Source organism: Mixophyes fleayi, chromosome 2 (genome assembly GCF_038048845.1).
Source record: "Mixophyes fleayi isolate aMixFle1 chromosome 2, aMixFle1.hap1, whole genome shotgun sequence".
Lineage (NCBI taxonomy): Eukaryota > Metazoa > Chordata > Amphibia > Anura > Limnodynastidae > Mixophyes > Mixophyes fleayi.
Genome location: NC_134403.1, coordinates 324,717,076 through 324,741,934, shown reverse-complemented (window position 1 = coordinate 324,741,934; position 24,859 = coordinate 324,717,076). Strand labels below are relative to the sequence as shown.

Below are 24,859 nucleotides of genomic sequence, written 5' to 3'. Positions count from 1 at the left end.
CCACTCCATATAAAATTAGGATTAATGAAGCAATTTGTTTAGGCATTCGCTATCTTTGGGAAGTGCCTTAAGTACTTGGGATCCAAGTTTCCAGGTTTAACGGAGGCAAAACTGAAAGACTTCATCAGTTCAATGACTCCAACTCAAAAAGAAGCGTGGGTTGCCTTTACTGTGGTCATAAAAAACTTTTTGGGAAACCAAAAGGACCCAAATTACAAGGAAATGGTGGAAACAATGTTGAAAGCGTTCCACAAGCTTGGTTGCTCCATGAGCTTAAAAGTCCATTTTCTCAACTCACACCTTGACTATTTTCCTGAAAATTTGGAAGCAGTGAGTGAAGAGCAGGGAGAACGTTTCCATCAAGATATAAAAGAAATGGAAAGAAGGTATCAAGGGAAATGGAGTGTTACGATGATGGCTGACTACTGCTGGATGTGGTACAGGGATCTTCCAGAAGCCACCTACAAGAGGAAAAGCTCAAAAGAAAGTTTAGAGTTTAAAAAAAAGACGATTTCACAAGCAATATACTTGAGTGTGGTGTTAATTTTGTCGTCACTTGTGCAAATGAGTTAATATTTTTCATGTAAATAAAATATTTGCGTTAATTTTTTTTTTTAAACAATGAGCACCCTTTTGTTCGTAAACCTGATGTCCCAGGACAAAACGGCTGTCATTTTTGGATTCAGCGCTCCAAAAAAACGTAAGAATCAGTCAACTAAACCAAAACAGCTGTCCAAAAAATTTTTTTTGCATACCTGTGCTATGGGAAATAGGGAGGCTCATTTAGAGACTCTATCACTGACACTTAGAGGGTGGGGGTAACTTTGTTTGAAAGAGGGAAGTCCCCTCTTGCAAATGATGAGACCCCTATTTATTTGTTGCCTGCTGATCATGTATCAGCAGGCATTAAACAAATATGTTAAAAGCCCAAAAGTTGTAAGCACACGAGTGTGGAAAGCTTTAGCGGTGAAGAAGTTCATGTCCTAAAGTGTTAGGAGGTTGGACTTCTCCGATTGGCTGATTTAAACTTTTGCTACCACACAGACACTGCTATCCCAACCTACATGTCTCTGCACTTCCCCATAAAACCATGTGCAACTGCGGAAAATTAGTCATGAACTATTGTGTATTTGGTGCAAACTAGAAAACAAGTCAGCCTTAACTGGTGTAGAATAATAGAATATTACTGATTCCATCTGAAAAACATGAGCAATACCTGGTACCAACAATTAATAACCTAAACCATATATAAATGTCAAAAGTAAAAACCATTCTTTGTTCCACTTACACATGTGAACAGACATTGTATATCATGGGGCACATTAAAAGCAGCAAGCACAGCAGGTTGCCAGATGAAAGCTTCCTGCAGAATTGTTTTGTGCCTCTTCCAGAGTTACACCTGACTTTCAAAAGCTGGTGGGAAATCTGGTCACCCAGAAGTTAAATTGGATTTTCAGATGTGTTTGTTATACCTTGTAACACATGATTATTTTACATTAAATGCCTGCTCATATATTACAGAATAGTTGTTTTAAGTTATTACTGACATTATGGGTTATGCGTGCCCCTGTTGAAAGTTAGAGGCCCTCCATGTGTATAAGGTAGTCTGCTATTGCTGTAAGCCAATAATAGGTGTATCGGAACTACAATTGGCTAATAAGGCTCAGTGTAATGGTGAGGGTGAGGGGGAGGGTTGTGACTTGGTCTGCTTACTACTCATACAGTGCGCCAACCAAGTGTTCCCAGTACTGATGTGAGTAAGGAACAAACCATGATCATGTGACCAGCTGCCACACTTTCTAACTTTCTCATCCTAAAGTTTGCAACTGCCAATCTCAGCAGACAGAGGACTTCTGGTCAGGGCCTTCTTAACAGCATTATAGGCCCCCAGGAAAAGCAGTGCACCCTACCTACACAACCGCTCACAGGAATAAAAATGTAAATTATCGATAAAATTACATTTATATTTATTGGTACCTCCAACAAAGAGTGTTTCAACATTACAAAACATGCTGTACAGCAGAGATTAATCCACACAATAGAACATGAGTCTTGAAGTTGAGAAACAAGAAATTCAACATAAAAATGGTACTCAGTTAGTAAATCATACAGACGGAGTTGGCACAGTACAAAATTACTATCAATTCTTTGTTATTAATAAAGTGTTCAACACAAACCTTTGCAAAATTTCTTTAAAGAGAATAATATATTGAAAAATTGGCAAGCCTATGGGGCCCCTATGCTCCTGGGGCTCCCGGGCAACAGCTCAACGTGCCCATGCATTAAGATGGCTCTGCTTCTGGTGAAACCGCCAGCAGGCCAGAGAGGGCCATGAGACCCAACAATAAATATTTTTGTCTTGGTCCAGTGGGCAAACAAACTTTTCTATGGGAAAAAATTCAGCCGTATGCTGTGCATCTCTGATTTAGACTATAAAATATGTAAAAAAAATATAGTATACTTTATGCATACATATTACTATATACGCATATAGAATAACATATATTAATTTCCGCCTTATACAGTGTGGGTATCATAAGACTGTTCCGATTAAGCTTCGTTCATTGACAAACACCACTGCCTGTTTGAAACAGCCAAGTGGTATGAACAGAGAGGAGAGCGGAACTGGATCTATTTGAGGGACCTGCTGGTCCAATAAGATAGCTAGGTTAGTAAAAAAATGTTGGTTTATCATACAGTTACAACTTAGTAAATTTGAATATCTAGGTTGAGTTTTTAATGTGTTTTACTTGCTGAAGCTCAGCTTAGAGGGAACTTTACGCAACACCCCAATATAACAGTGGACACGTTTTACCTTTCCGCACAGGCACTCTGACAATGACTTATAGTCATCTTCCTCAGATCGTAGAATACTGTAGCTTTCAGAGTCCTTTCTTCCACATTATCTTTAAAACATCCAATGTATGTACCTAGAATATGAGGAAAAATCTAATTAATATACCATACATCATAGTCAAGACACTTGTACTATAAAATCAGCGTAATGATGATTAATATGCTGAGTCTCCTTGTACTTAAAGCTGCACTAAAGCCCAGGGAGGGAGCGAATCATTTAAGATCCAGAGAATGACTATCGCAGCTCTTCTCCAAATACATCTAGGGGTTAAAACAGGAGAAATCTTCTATGGGGACTACTATCTGACTCCATTTAACAAATAACGCTAGCCTTAAAAAATAAAGAAAGAGAAACTGCTATGGATCCATCACCGGGTCCTATCATGCGCGACCTTAGCTGAGCATGCACAAAAGCCACAGACCTTCCCTTCCTCCTTTCACTAGCAGTGTTCAGCTGCCAGTAAAGGGTTTATTATTAGTTTAAGAGCCCTGGTAAATAACAGCGGTAGTACATTCTGTATCACTGCAATGTGTGGCGATACAAAATGATAGTTACTGCTGCCCACTAGCCACCAATGGTAAATTGGCCCCTAAGTGTTTGAACCTCTATAGTGAGTATTTGTGTTAAACCTAATAGTAGTTTCTTGGGCACTTACCAAGTAAACTAAAGCATTCATGGCATCCATTCAATAAATCATATTGGGCAATAAATGCTCTTCTCGTGTTACAAAGACATAACAATTTGCTACAACATCCGCTCATATGTGATTTCCAAATTAGATTAAATTGTACCTTGGCTATTCTTGAGAGCTGGCATAAGAAAAAACCCATCAAAGGTTTTGGTATGATACATCCAACATGTGTTAACCAAAGCCATGGCAACTAACGGAGAAAACATTTGTAATCTGTTTCACTCGTTTAATGATGTTACTGTTACTGGAGAGGATTGTGGAATTAACAACATTTTAACTATTAATTTCCTGTTACATCAAACATCAATATATATGCAGTAGAGTAATGAGGGTGATCAGGGCAACGAGCTGCTGCCCTCTTCAGCCCAGTGATCACAAACACGTACATCATTAAACCACAGGTGTACTCGCTGGTCACATAGGTTTTACTGATGGGGGTCAAGAACAGATCACTAATGAGGACTTAACACAGAAAATTATATTTTAAGTAATGATGAGAATCATCAAAGGCATACGTTGTGCTGTTTTACATGTAAAATGAAAAGTGTAGTAAAAATATAAAGAGAACAAAGCATAAATATCAATAAGTAGAAATAGACAATTATTTATTTGCAAGTTTGCTGAATCCATGGGCCTGATTCATTAAGGATCTTAACTTAAGAACGTCTTATTTCAGTCTCATGGACAAAACCATGGTACAATGCAAGGGGTGCCAATTAGTATTCTGTTTTGCACATAAGTTAAATACTGACTGTTTTTTCATGTAGCACACAAATACTTGATAGTTTATTTGTACACTGAAATTTAAAGTTGATATTTGTGTGCTACATGAAAAAACAGTCAGTAATTAACTTATGTGCAAAACAGAAAACTAATTTGCACCCCTTGCAATGTAACATGGTTTTGTCCAGGAGACTGAAATGAGAAGTTTCTTAAGTTAAGATCCTTAATGAATTAGGCCCCATGTTCTAATTATTGTTATTATTACTAACCTTTAGTTATATACTGCCAACATGTAAAGAGATTATTTAAACAAGCATTCATAGCAGCCCCTGTCCCAGTGGAATTTACAGTCTAATGTCTGTAAAAATACACACAAACATTATCCTACCAGAATGTGTTTGGACTGTAGGAGGAAACACAGGGAGAACATCCACAAAGATCATCATCATCAACAACAGCAACAGCAGCATCAGCTATTTATATAGCACCACTAATTCCGCAGAGCTGTACAAAGAACTCTTTCACATCAGTCTCTGTCCCTCGTGCTGTGAGGTGGAAGTGCTAATCACTAAGACACCATGCTGCTCACAAAGATAATGCCATAGTTGAAGTAGGACTCATGGACCAAGTGTTGTGAAGCAATAAGGCTAAGCACTATGCCGCTATTTAACTACAATGAGAAAATGGGCAAATCTGCATCTGCACACTACAAACAAACGTTCAAACTCTTCAGTCTTTTCTACAGCAAGAAAAAAAAAAATATATGTCAGTGCTAATGAAACTGTAGAAAAAACACTGCAACCGAAGGAAAAAGAAAATGTATTAACACCAATCCAAAAACAAATATTTGATGGGACTGGTGCACAAGTTTTTAGAAAAATAAGATGAAGAGTCACCCAATTATGGAAATAAAATGGTGGTAATGACATATAAAAGTAGCAAAAACAATCCTTGTCCCATGGCGCAAATATATAACATGTAACTGCTGGAATGCTAATTCTGTGAGGTAAACCTAATACAGGTCTAAAAAACTGATGCAAAGTGATACAAAACAAATCCCTTTAATGTAAATAATACCAATAGAGCAATGATGGGGATATAATGCAGTAAGTCAATGAATAAGGTATTGAAATGAATAATAAATAGAGGACATCTTCTCATCGGAATGGTGTCTTCTATTGAAGAAGATAAATCAAAGGTCCAATACCTAAAAAGTTCTATATCCAATAAACTAAGTTAAACTTATAAGGTAAATTCCTAGTTTACACTCCCACTAGTGGGTGATATGTGGAAATGCCAAACAGAAAATAAAGTCCAAAAATAAAGTCCAATAGGTGCATGAACACAAATGGATAAATCTTTGATAATAATGTCGGTAGTGCAGGATCCTTCCAAACATTCAGGGACTCCCCCTGGCTGTCGCGGTGCACCGGCGGCTCGAGTACATTCAATAGATTTCCTGTGGCTTAATGTAGTTTGAAACGCACCCTGCATTCCAAAAGTCGAACTTCCTGTTTTTCGGCTCAAACACGTGGAACGCACTCTCACTCTTGAGTTCCACAATAAAAAAAATAGAAAAAATCTTTTCCTCGGTGGATGATGATAATAAAAACAATAGATGTAGAATGTGTATGCCTTCACTTCAACGTGTTTCACCCCTCAATCGGGGCTTCCTCAGGATAGGAGACAAAGATAAAGTAAATCCAAATGGGGCGGTATTTATGTGAATGGGGAACCCCCCCCAAAGGCCGTCATCACTTAATCTCATTATCCATAGCCCCAGGTCTAATTAGGTATATGGAATAGCTGCTAATGTAATAAAGTGGATAATACCTATACTTTAGTATAACTGCCAGCATATCAGTAAGCCTCTCTAGCCATAAGGTCTAGGTCTCTAAAAAAGAGCCCAGGTCAAAGACAATGTTTAGACCCCTAGGTGTCAAAGTATCAAGATTAAAAATCCATTTAGCCTCTTCCTTTGAGATAGATGCTATGAAATCGCCTCCCCTCCACGATTTAGCCAATTTCTTAATCCCAATGAACCTTAATATGGTTGGGTCATGGTTATGCACTTTGTAAAAATGAGCAGATACAATATGTACCTCACATTCGTTGTTGATATTGCGCAAATATTCAGCAATTCTAACTCTCAAATTTCTCACGGTCCTGTCCACATACTACACGCCAGATGGGCATTCCACACCCGAAGTGTCACAGGATATATGTTCCCTTATTTTATGTTTAGTCCCATTCACCCTTGAAGAAAACGTGGTGGTAGATCTTGTGGTGTTCATTCTGGTAATCTTACGCACCTGACACCGGTTACAGTGAAAGAAACCTTTCCTTTGTTCTTTTAACCATGTTTCTTTGGGGTCCATTCTATCCATAGGGACATAACTGCTGGTTAAAATGGCCTTTAAATTTTCCGCCTTCCTATAAACCACCTTTGGTCTTTCCAGAAGGATGGTGGACAGCTTCTCATCCATTAAAAGAACATGCCAGTGTTTTTTTAAAAATCCCTTTGAGTGTTCTAGCCCCATCACTGAATTGGGTAATGAAAAGAACCTCATCCATCTTAGTGTTCTTCTCCATAGATGTCAGCACTAGGAGATCTTCTCTCTTTATCGGTTTTATTTCCAAATAGGCTCTTTCTATGACCCCATCATCATAGCTCCTTTCTCTGAATCTCTCCTTCAAGGAGCCAGCTTGCAATATAAAAGTTAGAAATATTGGAACAGTTCCTTCTGACCCTCATCATCTGGCCTCTTGGTATGTTATTCAGCCACCTTCTATAATGGTTGCTGGTCGATGGTATAAAGGTGTTTCTATCAACTGGCTTCATAAAAGTCTTGGTTTGGAGTGAAAGAAACACCTTTACATCATCGACCAGCAACCTCATAGAAGGTGGCTGAATGTATCACTTCAAGTGAGTTTTTAAGACCTGTATTAGGTTTACCTCATGGAACTAGAATTCCAGCAGTTACATGTAATATATTTGCGCCATGGGACAAGGATTGTTTTTGCTATAGTTATATATTAGGGTTTCTGGAATTCGTCCTCCACAGAGTCCCACATTGGCAGCCTAATATACTATACACTTCAGAGCAACGCCATTTGCTACCATATGTAAAAATAAACAATGGATAACCCCAGAATTCATAAGAACAATAAGTGCACTATAAAAAAACAAATTACTATACAATCATAAGTGTAGCATTACACGGAATTAGAGCAAATTAATATTCTGCAATAACTGTAAATTCCATAACATATTAAACTGCAAATTCAATATATATTTTGGTTGTAATTGTTTACATTTTCAGCAAAACCCTCTTAAGATATGGTGACTCAAGACAATTTTCTATGTAAGTCCTGTGTGTGCATGCAAACTATACACTATAGAGTTTGCACTTATGTAATTTGTTAACATAAAAATAGGCTTGTCACCATAAACAATTAGACCTTTAATTCAATTGGTGTATCTACAGTACAAACAATAGTTTTGAGCAGAATTAAGTTCTTTTGCAGGGTTTGGAGGGTGGATGTGTGCCCCTGTGCAGAGCAGAGAAAGCTTCTTAAAATGCAACTAACGAGGTGCCCTTATGCAAAAAGTAGATGTGACCAGAGGATTTTACACTGTGGGGTATATTTACTAAACCAGTGCTTCCCAAACTGTGCGCCTAGTCACCCTGGGGTACCTTGGAGATCTCACAGGGGTTTCTCGGCCACAGCCAGTGGTAAGCAAGGCAGGGGACTACTTGGTAATTATTTTGGCTTAGCGGTGCCTTGAAAAATTTTTGGGAGACCCTAAGGGTGCCTTGAACTGAAAAAGTTTGGAATCCATTGTACTGTGGGTTTGAAAAAGTTGAGATGTTGCCTATAGCAACTAATCAGATTCTAGTTATCATTTATTTAGTACATTCAAAATGACAGCAAGAATTTGATTGGTTGTTATAGGCAACATCTCCAGTTTTTGAAACCCACAGGATAGTAAATATACTCCTGGGTCTCTACCGTTTTGCTTGTGGTAAATGACCCGACATGTTGTAAAAAATGGACACATAATGTTATATCTTTGGAAATGTATTTTGAGACTTATGTCACTGCAGAATAAAAAAATCGTTTTGGAAACACAGAATGAACAAAGACACCACCTACTGCTCCAAATGTACAATGAGTAAGACTGCCATTGTAAATTTACTGGAGTAACCAGAAGTCTTTGCTAGTAACATAAATCTAACAAAAAATATAAAATTGCTATTATGAATAATTCACAAAAGCTTTATCAAGGATAATACTATAAAAATAAGGGCAAATTTCTGAAGTGGAAAAAAGCTATTTACAAATGTATTGTACTTCTATAAAGCACAGTGTGAAGTGACACTACCATTGTACAGTGTGCATGTTTTAAACGTTGATGTGTGGAGTTTGTATGTTCTCCCTGTGTTTGTGTGGGTTTCTTCCTAGTGCTTCGGTTTCCTCCCACACTCCAAAAACATACTAGAAGGGTAAATTGGCTGCTATCAAATTGACCCTAGTCTCTCTCTCTCTCTCTCTCTCTCTCTGTCTGTGTGTGTGTTAGGGAATTTAGACTGTAAGCTCCAGTGGGGCAGGGACTGATATGAGTGATTGCTCTGAACAGCGCTGCGGAATTACTGGTGCTACATAAATAGCTGATGATGATGATATATTGCTCAGTGCTGCAAACTGAGTGTACTATAATGCAAATACATTACATACAATGACAAAAAGACAGAAGGTAAAGATGGCTCTGCCCAAATGATCTTACAATCTAAGAGGTGTAGGGAACAATTCATACATGAGGTGGCAGATTAACAATGGTAGCTGTAAGACAAAACTGTCATCAGCTACCAATATTAAAGCCCCCATTGACATCTGGGTGGTATGGTACAGTCTGATTTAGGAGAGACCGTGGAAAGGGGAGATATGAAACATGAACTAGTCATTCTACCTATTGTAACAGTCAGCTGATGATAACCAGGCTGTTCTAAACCATTTATATTAACCAAACTTTATTCTTGGCTTGGTTCTGGAGAATGCTTTCGTTTTGTGACGCATAGGCTCTAGACTTAGGTGTCTGGTTTATGGCATTAGTGCAAAGAGTTCTCCTTCCACCTGTATTCTTCTTGAATTTGGTGTCATGTGGTGATTGATTATGCTGTATGACCATCAGTGTGTCCCTTACCCTCTTGGGCTTGTTGCTATATCCTTCCATCCTTACACTATAGTTATCTGCCAGCTCAGAGTAGTTATCTATTCTTTGGTATCATGCTCACTGCTGGACATAGAGCCTGGAAACCTCTTCTTCATGTTCACACAAGTCAAGGTGGGAACACACTCATCAGAAGCACCTTGTAATTTTCCACTGGCTTCCAAAATTTGTTCAGTTACTTATATGGGAGATGAAGTTTATGTTGAAGATTGGCACAAAGCTGATGTAGAGTGTAGCCATCTCTATCTGAAGTCCACACCCATGTATATGTTGACAAGAAATAATCAAATCACTTCCATGGTTTGGTTTGGTTTCTACAATCATGTCATTTTGAGTTGTATTTGTTCATACATTAACTTGTATAATTTTTATGCATTTACACTAATTTATAGTATTACATTAGAGCAATTAACTGTTTATTCCAACACAATTCCACACATTACACTCTTATTTGTTGATGGCAGCAGCATTATAGTCACACAATATATACATTTGAGTCTGTCTATGAATTATCTTCTGAGTTTTTGTCTTCATCTAATCTCATCATAAATGTCCCAATAATCAGCATTACATAAGCACACATGAAATATTAAAATCAAATGACATGATTGTAAAGCAATGGGCATGGTGTATGGTGTTACAACCCCTTAATCTAATCCATAACTGAATTGCACTTTTTAGCCATGTTGTTATCAGAAAGTATCAGTGATGTAACTATAACATCTCCTTGGAAAAGTACTTCAGGGTTTATATTCCACTTCCACAGGGAACACTCAGGAGTTAAGTGAATTAAGCTACCATTGTTATTTCTGTTTGCTCCCTATTGTCCACTAGTCAGCTCTACAGCTAGCCAGGAGCCAGACCCCACAGGGTTCACTTGAGGGAAGACACCTGGGGGGGTTGAGGAGGGGGCTGGATAGTGTAAGTAGCCCACCAATCGAGACCTTTTGCAACTCCTCTGGACAGGCAGATCCCAAGGTTGGATTAGGAGGTGATAAAAGAGGCTACCCTGGGAGCTGGACGTGTGTGACTAACTTTTGGCCAAGAGGTGATGCTCTGCCAGAGATGCGCTGTGGAACATATCTCACTGGATTTATTTGAACTGATTTCCTCATTTGTTTGACCTGCTATCGTTATGGGACCGTGTTGTATTTAATCCTGTTCTGCAGAATAAATCATCCTTCTATTTTTCCCTAATACTGTGTCTGAGTGATTTGGGAACCACGTTTCTTCACCATAGTTACCTACTCTCCTGGAATGTCCAAGAGACTCACGAATTTTTGGGAGTTCTCCCGGACTCCCAAGAGAGCAGGCAAAAATCCCAGATCCAGCTGTTGCGGTTGTTGAAGATGGTGGGGGACGGGGCCCCCTTGACAGACCCCCTCCCGGACAGCTGCATTCAAAAGTAGGCAAGTATGATCTTCACAATGATCATTACAGCTTCAAAGGGTAACAACAGAAGGAAGTCCTATGTAGAGAAGAATGCATAAAATGCCCTGGATTATATAACGCAAAAGACCCATGACCAACTTTATACATCGTCCAAAAAAATGTTTTGTTTAAATGTAAGGAAAGAGTTTTGATCTGGCTCAAGGTATTACTGGTGCCCTATTATTTACTGGGTAGTTCTTACTTGTGTTTTATCTTCTGGGACTATCACTGATCCAATAAATTAGGATAGGGGGAGCGCAATGAGCACAGTGTCTGCAACAATCTGGTATATTAAAAGCAGACATATAGCAGCTGGTCAGGGCTATCAATATTCACTGCACCTGGGGCAGTAAAGTTAATTGTAACAAATGCTTGTGAGTCCAGATCAACCCTGCTAGCATATGTCAGAATCACATTATTGGCAGATTGGGCCCGTCTGCTAATGCATAATTGTTTACTTTTCTTACCTTCATTCTGGGAAACGACGAGACAAGGTAAAGAAGAGGTGGGCAGGGCTATATTCATGGAGCAAAGTATGTGTGGTTAATAAATTATCAAGGTCCAGCTCTGTACACATTGTGTGGCAGGGGTGTGATGATGTTATCATGCCCCTGTCACTAGGTGTACACTGGGTGGTTGGGGCTTCATAGCGTGGTTCCCCACTTTGCAGTAAATGTAAACAATTTGTTTATTTGGGAGCCCATAGACAGTAGGCAACTATGCATTAAAGTGCTTGCCATACCTAGAACAAAGAGCAACTCAGATATTTGATTTATATAAGGGATAAATTGGACTATTTATTAATATTTAGCAATAGGACTAGTTTTCTATTGCTCCTACAATCTCCATTAGAATGTGATGCACTAGGTGCAAATAATTAAGGTGGTCTGTCTTCATTATCCCCAGGGGCAGGCCGGGCCGGGGAGCAGGGGGGCATCGGGCCGCTCTGTTTGACAGCTATTTTGGCCGCCCCTCCCCCCCCCACGTTGAATACAATATTTAATGAATATTACAAGCGTCCGCATCACAAGACATGCGATACGGCCGCGTCAGCGCACAGACGGCCACATCAAATGACACGCGATGACGCGGCCGCATAGCGTGTGATCTTATGCGGCCACCTGTGCGCCCCCCGGGCTGAACTTTGCCAGCCCACACCGGATTATCCCCTCTGGAAATAACAACTCCTTTCTTACCTGATTTAATTTCTTATTGAGACCTGTTCATGCCCCTGACCATTGCCTGTTTCTGGATTTGCTATTAACCCCTTCCTGCCCTGAACTGGGCCTGTTAACTGGATTTTGCATTGAACTGTGCCAGACCTTACCCCAGCCTGTAATACAGATTTGTTCTATGGAACTTTGCCAGTCCTGACCCCAGAATGTAATACAGATTTCAGCTTGTCTTTTGATTGTGCCTTTGTACTCACTCACTGACGTTGGCCTGTACTTTGGACTTATCTTGCTACCACTGCAGATGTCTGCTACCTCCTTCAATGTTCTGCCCACCCCACCAGCAGCATTGTGTTTTATACACTTCTACTAACATGAAGTAAGACCTGGGGGCAACTAACTACTAAGGAAGATATCATGTTCCTTGGAAAGGGGACTGCAATAGGCGAAGACCTTGTAAATCGGTTCTAGCGATTTATGCTCCTTTATAATATTGTCATTAACATTCACTTGGGTTTAGGTTTTTAATCGTCGTAGAAACCATTATTCAGCTTTCCTCTAACCATTGTCTTCTTTACAGAGTGAGAGCAGTGCCCGTTTACCCCCACAAAACCAGCTTCAGAGATCCAGGCAGAAGGTCTTAGAGGTAAGACTAGCTTTTTACTGTCAGGCGCCGTCCCCACACATTTACTCGGTGTCAGGGACGGACGCCTGCCCCTCTGACAGCTCCGGCATTTCTCCTTCCTGTTTCCGGCCGGGGGGGAACATGTGCAGTAGGCGCGTGTCTTCGTTGCTAGGCAACAGGACACTGACTGTCGGCATTAGCTGTTCCACCGGCTAATTCACTGCCACCAATGAGAAAGCAGCTCTATTTAAAGGAGACTCTGGCGCCAGAGTATCAAGCTCTCATATGCTCCAGCGTTCCTGCTTGCTCCCAAGCATTCTGACTGATTCCTCGGCTCCAGACTTGGTTTCCTCTGCCCTCCCTTTTGGTTCTCCTTCTGGCATTAACAGATTTCCTGGTTTGACCTACGGCTTCCTGACTACACTTCTGCCTGACCCTGTTGTTCCTCTCTGCCTGCAAGGCATGACCTCGGATTGTTTGATCTCCCTTATTCACCTAATACTACTCTGCTAACTAGGAGGGACACTTTGTTTAGCGATGAAAATACCAGTAAGTAGGCCTCAGTTACCTGCTAGGCGTGACACTTACAAATTTACATCACTGTTATCACCTCTGGCTCAGACAAAGGAATTATGGGAGTTGTATCTCCTCTCCTTAAAGCTTTGTTCATACTGTCTTAAAATAAATTTTACAACTGTAATATACAAGGTTACAACCCATTTAACTAACATTTGATTGAGTGGAGTGTCAGTGTAGCATTTCAGCTTAAACACTACATGTTATTCACTTCAAAGCAATTCAGTTGGTGAGAAGCCTTGGGAAAACAGACTAGATTAGCCTTGTGAAATTTAGCCAATGACAGTGGGTATCACTTCATATTTGATCGAACATCTCCAAAAATCAGGTATGGAAAGAAAAACAATTCCAGTGATAGAAAAGAGAAATTTATCTAACAATATACCCAGTAGAGCATTAAAACATTACTTTAGCAAACTGACTATTGCATAAATGTCATTTTAACAAATATATCAAATGGACCATAGCAATACGGCTTTAAAAAATAAATGGTGTTTAAATTGATATAAACGGATAACAGTTTTATAACTTGTCTTTCTAGTGAACACAGTGCTTCACATAAAAACCATGACAGGTTGTATATTTTGTATAGGAAACAAAAACAGAAGTTTTCATTCTCCTGTAATGAAACTTACATACCCAAGCAGTGTATGGCTGACAGGGCCAGCTGGGACCAGTAGTGCCACAGAAAACAATTAAGTGTTTTTTTCTCTTTTATCCATTTATTATCCCAACCACACCAGCAGGGGTGTTGGGAGGCGCCCCTGTGCTTTCAGGTGCTGTTTTTTGTAAGGGAGGGGCCTGAATTTATTATGTGTGCGGGATATCGCCATGGAATTCATCCCTGTGCTGAAAGGGCTAGGCCTGTGAGACAGTACAAGAGGAGGGCCCACACAGCAGGATTCCTTGTTATAGTGTCACCTGCCAAGCCTATCAAAGCCTAGCGTTGGCAGTTGCAAACAGCCCAGGCTATGATTGCTGGTATCCCATATATTTTTTGTTTGGGGTGGGGGGCATGCTGTCCTTATTTAAATTATTTATTTATTTTGTTATTCAACATTAAATGCTAGTTACCATAATCAACAGAAGTTGGCAAGTTTACTTCACATACATACAAATAGCTGTTCTCTCTATCTATAGAGGATTCCAGTTTCTTTCTCCAGGTAATGCGAGAGAAGAAATGAGCAAACTAACACACTTTTAAACTTCACCTTACATGTGCAACTATTAAATAGCCTGCTGTTTGACTGGCAGTTAGAAGATCCAAAATGGACTGTAGCTGGATCCCTTATAAATAACTTATTGTATAAATATATTTAAATTAGTAGCACAGTGCTGTACTGATTTTTATTATATTGTGTTGCACTTTTGTATAGTAAATGTATTTATTTCTGAGACAATACCAGGGAAGGAACTTCACATTTTTTTGCAACTTCTGAAGGCAGACTAATCAGGCTAATTAAGTCGTTTCATGTGAAGTGAACAACCCAGTTGTTACCTTTCGGTCCTATGTAGGTTTTCTTCTTGCATCTTGGAACCTATCTGAACAATGAAGACTCAAGATGCAACTAGTACATGAAACTTTACACTCAACTAAGGAAATGAAGAGATTGAAGTAAATTTTGTTAAAGCTTAAAATGAATTAGCTCCACGGTTAAAGGATATAGTACATCCTAATGGTAATTATTGAATGTGATTTATCAGTCTTTGTGGAGCCATCTAGGATCAAGGAGTGGTGTTACACCCAGCTAACATATGTGTCAGAATGTGTATAAAAATGGCCCTGTTTGACCATGCAATGTATTATACCATCTGTACTTTCTGGATATCACTAGTACCTCAAACTAGTTACTTTCCTTTTCAGGACTTTTTGAGCTAATAAACATCACTGCTTAATCCGCTTTGACGTCTACTTCCCTGCTGTAATTCCTATGACATACAGATTAGACCCAATCTAATCTGTTATCCGGCTTTTCTGAGGTTGGGATCCTGCATCCAGTACCAATGTTCTGTCCACTATCATACAGCTCTGGCCATTGTGATAGGCCAGGGGGAACCATCCACAGCAACCTCGATCTGAAGGCAAGAGGCCAGGGGTACCAGCCAAAGTGTACCAGCAAGGCTGTACACTAGCAGCGAGAGTTAACCAGAAGGATGTGGTTCTAGGTGCTGCTAAGGAGCCTAGTTGTGGCAACAGCAACCCCCCCCCCCTACTGCGGGTAGAGGGCGTATTTGGGATAAAGAAAAAGGGATGGTAGCAAGGCAAGCCCAGCCGCTCCACAAGCAATACTACAGACAGGGTGTTATAGGAGGTCCATTCTGTCACGTGGACCTAATGAATGGTGGCCCTACATTTCACTCCATTCACTCCAGGGAATACTTAATCCAGTTTTGTATTTCCATCTTTTCATACCAACAATTTTCCCATTAGTTCAAAACCCATAGGTCAGAAAATCTTTCTCTTTCTATAAATATATTATATTAGCAGACTCACCCAGCATTGCACATGTCCAATTTGTAATGTGTAGCAGTTTTGATATATTAGCAAATTATTTGGTAAATGGATCAAAAATGCTATTTAGAAAATAAGATTTGTTGCATGGTTATTATGTCACGTTGTGGCAAGGTTTCCTTCCAGCAGTAAAATACTGTTTACAACCAAAAAATTATCTTTTTAATTTCTGTCACTCTGTATGTGGTCTAATAGGTTACTTTTACCTTGAGAGCTGTGGAAGATATTCGCCAACAGACAATATATATATGCACATACACACACACGCACACGTATAATTACACAAATTAGACCCACCTTTATTTACAAGCGTATGCTTCTGTAATTTTGATGCTGTGCCCTGGCCAAGTTCCTGACCATTCACAAAATTGTGAAACCATCTTCTTCTCAGCTGCCTTAACTCCGAGTTCCTAGATATCAACCAAATTGGCTGGTCAAGCAAAGCATTTCTTGCATTAGTCAGTGGTCTACCTTGAACATTTCCTCCCCCCAATCCTTTAGGACTCCAGTATGGTGACTGAAACATCCTATTGTCCAGATACCGATCATCAGGCATCAAACTATCACTTGCAGAGCCCTGAACACTGGAAGTTCCACGATTGTTCTGTTGGATCACCAAATACGACCTTTGTAAAAGTAGCAGACTTCCAGCCATTAAATACGCAATGGTGAGAAAGAAGAGGAAAAACTGAGCCCGCCTTAGAAATTTCTGTAGACTAAAAAAAGTTTTGGCCATGCCCTCTCTAAAAAAAATAAAATAAAAAAATAAATAAAAAAAAAACAAAACAGAAAAAAAAAGGAAAAAGGGGAAGTGGTCCCCCAACTGAAAATTGCTTTAATTATCTATGGATTAAAGAATATCTTCCAGAAACCTCAATGCATGTCCCTTCAAAGTTCCCATGTAACATGACAGCATTCTAGCTACGTATGACATCTCCTTTGTAAATCCAGCGCAATTTTTCCAAAGATCTGCTCCATTATTTGGGATTGTTTCTGAAGCGCTAAACTGCCTGTGAAATGGAAAGAAAAATATGTTAAATAAATACAATTATTAGAATTATTGTTATTATCAGTAGTAAAGCTGCCAGCAGTAGTATTGAAAAATCTTGATTTAAAACATACTCGCCAGCTTTATAAAACTCCCCTCGGGGATCCGCAATCACATCATCGCCCAGCAGGGTTATAATGATGCTAGTCTTGGTGAGTCTCCCAGAAACTCCGGGAGAGGCAGGCAAGTATGATTTAAAGTCTTCAAATAAGAACAAATGATACATAATGAAAAACAAATCCAAAGAAGGTAAAACGTTATGTCCCTGGTAAAGTATATATGTTTGGTATGAACATATGCAACTGTAGCACTTTAAAAACTAAAGGCAAATAGGATTATGTAGCATTGGATCATATCTAGTCCAGAAATCCAGGTGTAGAAAGTTAATACACTATCTCTGATGATGCACATTATTCATTAAACGTAATATGGTTACTAACTTTAATTATCAAGAGACAAAGTTTAAAAATGCCAGCTAACCACCTTCATCCACTTAGCAGCCAAGATAAAAATAGAAAGAAGTTTTTAAACATTTCAATATATATATATATATATATATATATATATATATATATATATATATATATATATATATATATATATATATATATACATATACACACACACACACACACAAGATCTGGGTATTTCATTTGGATGGAGCCAGATCAGTTCTTACTTTATTGCGTCCTGTTAGTAAGGTTGGATGTTCTTACAAGTTAACCCGTGCTTGATACTCATGCATTCTAGTCAAATCAAGCTACTTAAGGTGTTAAAAAGGTTCTTGTCATGCATTTGGGGCTAGATCAGGCCTCCTCAGGGGAAGAGCGTTACTTCCGGACGTAAGCGCCCTTTTTTAACGTGGTTTTGTCCACATGTCACCACCTCATAATTTTTCTCCATCACCTCATCCTTCATCTTTATCGCCACATCTATCCAGATGTCTATCCAGACACAGGGATCTCTCTCAGCGGTCCTGAGTATCACACTCCTCTCGCTCTGTCACTCCCGGCAACCACCAACCACTCCCCACTGTCACCCCCGGCAACCACCAACCACTCCCAACTGTCACTTCTCCTTCAAGAAATATATATATATGTTTTTAAAATCTTTATAAACACTTTTAACAATTAACAAATTAAATTAACAAATTATAAACATCTTAGTATACCAAATTTCAGCCCTTTCTGAGTTTTTTTTTTCCACACACACTAAGAATTTAGTAGGTCAGTGTATAACTTCGTCCAGCAGGTGGCGCTGCAGCTTGTTTTTTTTTTCACACACAGACACACGCCACTAGGCTTTTATAAAGTAGACAAGTTAACTCGTACATGATACTCATGCATTCTAGTCAAATCAAGCTACTTAAGGTGTTACAAAGGTTCTTGTCATGCATTTGGGGCTAGGCCAGGCCTCCTCAGGTGAAGAGTGTTACTGCCTGACGCAAGCGCCCTTTTTTAACGTGGTTTTGTCCACATGTCACCACCTCATCATTTTTCTCCATCACCTCATCCTTCATCTTTATCGCCACATCTATCCAGATGTCTATCCAGACACAGGGATCTCTCTCAGCGGTCCTGAGTATCACACTCCTCTCGCTCTGTCACTCCCGGCAACCACCAACCACTCCCCACTGTCACCCCTGGCAACCACCAACCACTCCCAACTGTCACTTCTCCTTCAAGAAATATATATATATGTTTTTAAAATCTTTATAAACACTTTTAACAATTAACAAATTAAATTAACAAATTAAAAACATATTAGTATACCAAATTTCAGCCCTTTCTGAGTTTTTTTTCCCACACACACTAAGAATTTAGTAGGTCAGTGTATAACTCCGCCCAGCAGGTGGCGCTGCAGCAAATTTCAGCCCTTTCTGAGGTTTTTTTTCACACACACTAAGAATTTAGTAGGTCAGTGTATAACTTCGCCCAGCAGGTGGCGCTGCAGCAAATTTCAGCCCTTTCTGAGTTTTTTTTCACACACACTAAGAATTTAGTAGGTCAGTGTATAACTCCGCCCAGCAGGTGGCGCTGCAGCAAATTTCAGCCCTTTCTGATTTTTTTTCCCACACACACTAAGAATTTAGTAGGTCAGTGTATAACTTCGCCCAGCAGGTGGCGCTGCAGCTTGGTTTTTTTTTTTCCACACACAGACCCACGCCACTAGGCTTTTATATAGTAGATTATATATATATATATATATATATATATATATATATATATATATATATATATATATATATATATATATATATATATATATTGGTGGGATTTGACTTCTTACTAAAATGTAGTTACAATGTTGTTGCAACAGGACTCCGATATTATTCATCATATGGTGCGTAAAATGGTATACAGCAAACTTGCATTATATTTTTGACACTTGGGCCACAGAGATAAAGGGACACGAAGGGCTGACTAGTATTTAATCCAGTAAATTTCTCACTGCCACTGAATGTTGCTGCTTGTCTGCGGTTTTCCATTTAATATTACATCATTGGAACAGTGTGAGATAGTGCTGTGAATATATTTACTTATTATAGATGTGATATAAAATGTTAGTGGACAGGCTACCTCTCGGGATTGATTCCTGGGTGAGATTTCCATAATTAGAGATATTTAGTTTAGTTTAAAGGACAATACACTAATTTGGCCCAAATGTTTGATATCTACAAACAGATTCATAGATCTTTTAATAATGTTTTTGATAAATTCATTTATTTAAAAAGACTTTTTGGAGGATCAATTGTGATTTGCAATGTAGATTTGTTGAATGCATTATTATTTCTTTATTTATTATTTTAAATAAGAAGTTTTAGAAACACCTTTGTGTACAAAAAAACTTAGAAGACAGCTTCTTCTGAACTTCAAAACCTTTTCAGCTCTACCACAGTTCTACCACAGCTCTATCACAGCTCTAGCCTCTACCACAGCTCTACCACAACTCTACCACAGCTCTACCACAGCTCTACCACAGCTCTACCACAGCTCTATCACAACTCTACCACAGCTCTATCACAGCTCTAGCCTCTACCACAGCTCTAACACAGCTCTACCACAGCTCTACCACAGTTCTACCACAGCTCTATCACAACTTGATCACAGATTCAGCAACTAAAAACACTGGCAGTTGAAGTAGCATGGATTATGCTGAAAACTTTCATCTCTATCTATAATATTTTTGGTGAGGATGATGAACTTGGCTTATGAAGAGGAAATGTTTGGTGGCCAACAAAACAAACAGGTATCCAGAAATATAACATAACTTCTGCTCAATTTATATCTGATTAATTATTAAGAAAATAAAGGGAAAATAAATCATATTTCCACCTTGTCACGCCTGGAGATTTGTCTGTAATTGAGACTGAGTTGTGTCTCTGGAGCTGAACTAGTGGCTATGTGCGCAATGCTGGCTGGCCTGATTAGGTTCCTTTGCATAGAGGGAAAGAACAAGTGCAGGCGGTGGTTGCTGAGAGTTCAGGAGATTATTAAGTGTGAGTGACACAGGAGAATGGCAAGAAGTCAACAGTAGTCAAGATTAGCAAGACGGGGATCAGATTAGCAAAGAAGACAGGACTGGAACCAAAATGCTGTACTGGACTGGACTGGAATGGAACTGGAATGCAAGCTGCATTGTCTGGGCAGAAGGAACTGAGTAGACTGCAGACTGCTAGAAACCAGGTTGGCATCTGAGTAATCAACCTGGCAGTGGCAAACAGGTTAGGGCTCCAGGAAGTCCGTTAATTGTAATTGCTATCCGCTGATTGGAGGCTGCGGTCAGCTGAGCTGGAGCAGCACCCTGACTGGCTGAGATGGATTAGATGCTTGCATCCACAATGGAGGTGCCCAGGCTCTGGTTTTGGAGGGAAATCTGAGACTGCTATGCTCTGATTGGAGGCTGTGGGCACCTGAGCTGGAGCAGCACTCTGACTGGCTAAGAGACAGCAGGTGACAATCTAGTATGTAGAGACAGACTGGCCAGCATCCTCCAGAGAGATACGAAAACAGCAGAGCCTGTGGAGTGCAGGGACAGCTTAGAAAGACAGCAGAGGGGTAAGTAACAGGACCTAAGAGCCTGGCATGACACACGTTATTTATAAATGGGTTATAAAATGATTGCAATAAATAATATTTATACTTAATGTGTTTGGATACAAGGACCATTGAACACTAAAAAGTAATGTTTTTCTTTCAATTATTGTAAGCATTTATTAAGTGCACTTAAACCACTATTTTTTACACTATGGGCCTGGTTCATTACGAAAACTAAAGCAACAAAATGAGTAACTTTGCACTTTGGCCATGTTGCATTAGAGGCGGTTGTAAATTTAAAATGTAATGGCAGATTTATAGTTGGGGTAGAGCATGTCCTAGATCAACTTTGATTTTTCATGTAGCACACAAATACTTGATAGCTTATTTGTACACAGAAATTTAGACAGCATTTAACTTCTGAACAAAATAAAAAACTAATTTGCACCTCTTGCATTGTAAAATGATTTTGTCCAGGAGAAAACCTACTCATTTTTTTTGCCTTACGTTTCTTAATGAATCAGGCCATATATAGACAAAAGTATTCAGACACTTGACCATTACACCAACAGGGACTGTATTGACATTGTATTCAAATATATATATTTTAATATGGAGTTGGTCCCCCTATTGCAGCAATATCAGCTTCCACTCTTCTTGGAAGGCTTTCCACAAGATGTTGGAGTGCTTCTGTGGGAATTTGTGCCCATTCATTCTGTAGAGTATTTATGAGGTCAGCACTGATGTTGGACGAAGAGGTTTCGCTCACAATCTCAGTTCCAGTTCATCCCAAAGGTGTTCAATGAGGTTGAGGTCAGGACTCTGTGTGGGCCAGTCAAGTTCTTCCACACCAAACTCATCAAACCATGTATCTGTAGTCCTTGCTTTGTGCACTGTTGCACAGTCATGTCATAGAAAAGGGCCTTCCCCAAACTGTTGCCACAAAATTGGAAGCATAGTATTGTCCAAAATGACTTGGTATGCTGAAGCTTTAAGATTGTCCTTCACTGGAGTAAAGGGCCCTAGCCCAAACCCTGAAAAACAGAATTATACCATTATCCCTCCTCAACCAGACTTCACAGTTGGCATAATGCAGTCGGCAGGTAACGTTCTCCTGGCATCCGTCAAACCCAGAGTTGCCCATCTGACAGCCAAACAGAGAAATGTGATTCCTCACTCCACAGAACACGTTTCCACTGCTACACAGTCCAGTGTCAATGTGCTGTACATCATTCCTTCCGACACTTGGCATTGGTCTTGGTGATGTGCGGCTTGCATGCAGCTGCTCGGCCATGGAAACCCATTTGTTAAGCTCCTGCTGCACAGTTTTTGTGCTTACATTAATGCCAGTGGAAGTTCGGAACTCTTCAGCTATGGAATCAGCAGTGCATTGGCGACTTTTACGTAGCATGCACCTTAGCAATTGTTGACCATGCTCTGTGATTTTACCTGGTCTTCTGCTTCATAGCTGAATTGCTGTTGTTCCTAAAAGCTTCCACTTTCTAATAATATCACTTATTACCATGGATTATGCAGCAGGATTGAAGTTTCATGAACCGTCTTATTGCAACGGTGGCATCCTATCACAGTACCACGCTTGAAGTCACTGATCTCTTCATTTTGTATCACGAATGTTTGCAATTGGAGACTGCATGGCTAGGTGCTTGATTTTATACACCTCTAGCAATGGGTCTGATTGAAACACCTCAATTCAATAATTAACAGGAGTGGTCAAATACTTTTGTCCATATAGTGTATATCAACTTTAGCCTATCTTATCCATAACTATTTTTTCCTAGTAAGATATTATGCCTACCTTAGTGCATCAAACATTTGCAATTAGGACCAATTTGCTAAAAGCACAAGTCTAGACCATAAATATTTTATATAAAGTCAAAGCTCCTTAAAATAATTACACATGTCTATAATTAAATGTATGAAGTGGTACCTAAAGAATTAGTTATCAATGTATTTTAAATTCATAATGAGAACTGAACAACATTTGTTTAATTTAGTTGGTAAAATTAACTTTAGATCATCATCATTTATTTATATAGCGCCAACATATTCCGTAGCACGTTACAATTGGGGACAAACATAGTAAACTAATAAACAAACTGGGTAAAACAGACAAAGAGGTGAGAAGGCCCTGCTCGCAAGCTTATAATCTATGGGACAATGGGAGTTTGACATATGAGGCTAAGGCTAAGTCAACATTTTGCATTTGGGCCCAGCCAGGCTGCAAAGGTAAAAGTGACTCATAGGCTAAATGGTCCTGTCACAAAACAATGTTGGTCAGGGGGAAATTGTTGTGTGCGAAATTGTGTAACGGATGGTAATAGGGTAAGGTAGTGAGGTTAAGAGGGTGGATGAGAAATATTATAAGCTTGTCTAAAGAGGTAGGTTTTCAGAGAACGCTTGAAAGTTTGTAGACCAGAGGAGAGTCTTATTGTGCGAGGGAGAGAATTCCATAGAGTAGGCGCAGCCTGAAAAAAGTCCTGTAACCGGGAATGGGAGGATGTAATGAGGGTGGATGAGAGACGCAGATCTTGTGCAGAATGGACTTGCCGAGTTGGGAGATAATTTTAGACAAGAGAGGAGATGTATGGTGGTGCTTATCCAGGATATAAACCTACATAGCTATAACAGGGTTGAAATCACTAGCCATTAACAGTCAAATGATATGCTAGGTAAGTAATGTTATCCTTATCCAGAGTAAAAAGGAGGGGACCTACAATATACATTAATTTAAAGAAGATATTGCAGAGGAGCTAGTCAGTTTCTGACTATACATTTTTACCCACTAATGCTACCACAGCCAGGTCAATTGCTGATGCCAGTGGCGCTTAGATATTGGATATGCCAATGAAATAGGAAAAAATAGTGTAAAATCAAATACTTCAGACTTAGGGCTTGAGTCATTAAGGAAAGTAAGGCAAAAAATGGAGTAAATGTTTTCTGGGACAAACCATGTTACAATGTAAGGGGTACAAATTGTCACGGATCAATATAGAAATACAGCTAAGGAGCCATGAATAATGGTGATAAACATACAAGTTTATTGCTGAAGAGACTGAACAGATGATGTAGTATGGTCTTGTAGAAATTACCAGGTATACACAGTTGCAGGTAAACAGGAGGCGTGGAAAGATTCCAGGCAGCAAGTACAGGGAGATGCACAGGGAAATACCAGGTTCACAGATGAAAACAGGTCAGCAGAATGAATGTTGAGATCCCAATGCAGCATAATAACAGGAGCACAACAGGAGGAAGAATACACAGGGTGTAACAACAGGATATGACAAGTATCCTTAGTAACCCTCAAACTAGCTCTGTTGCACGACTGATGTCTTTTTTGTTTCAAATGTAGAGATAACGGAGATGAGATGAATCACTGTCAAAGGCATTTCTGACAGGATTTTTTTTTGTTTTTGTAACACTCCCTGAATATGATGCAGAGGAAGGGCAAATAGGATGTGTCCTCTTTCTTTCAGCTATTTTAAACTCACTAGAGTGGGACATAGGAAAGAACAGAAGTTGCCCTAACTGACACTGCATCCGCCATTGTCCTCGCTAAAGACAAATCTAAAGCGATCAGACATAAACACTTAGGTTCATAAGTCCATGTATGGGGGGAAGGACAGTACAAAAATTGATGCAATTCAGTTCTCTGGGATGCTTGCAATCCGGCCAGCTGTTGCTAGGTGGCCAGCCTCCTGCAGAACAAAGTCATCTGAGAAGAATGCTACTTTGCCGCCCCTTCAATCTGGCAGAAAGTTCCACTTAGGAAAGGTTTTCGCCTTGTCTCATGGCAGGTCCGACGCTGAATGTGGAGGCTCTTGCAAAACCTCAATTAGATCACAAAAGAAAGCACTAGAATACCGCATAGCAGCTGTAAATGTCATAGTATGCAAATGTTTACTTCTATATTTATAAATGCATCATATTGAAACA

General features: G+C 39.5%; 1 protein-coding gene across 1 annotated transcript in view; it reads right to left on the bottom strand.

Moving 5' to 3' along the window:
• The window catches only part of WSCD1 (WSC domain containing 1), a 180,417-nt gene that overhangs the window by 94,603 nt on the left and 60,955 nt on the right, over positions 1-24,859 (bottom strand). The window contains exons 2-3 of the mRNA XM_075196776.1: positions 16,118-16,830; positions 2,816-2,930 (exon numbers count right to left, since the gene is read on the bottom strand). Of these exons, the coding sequence (XP_075052877.1) occupies positions 2,816-2,930; positions 16,118-16,556 (554 nt within the window). The 5' untranslated portion in view covers positions 16,557-16,830. The remainder of the gene's footprint in view (positions 1-2,815; positions 2,931-16,117; positions 16,831-24,859) is intronic.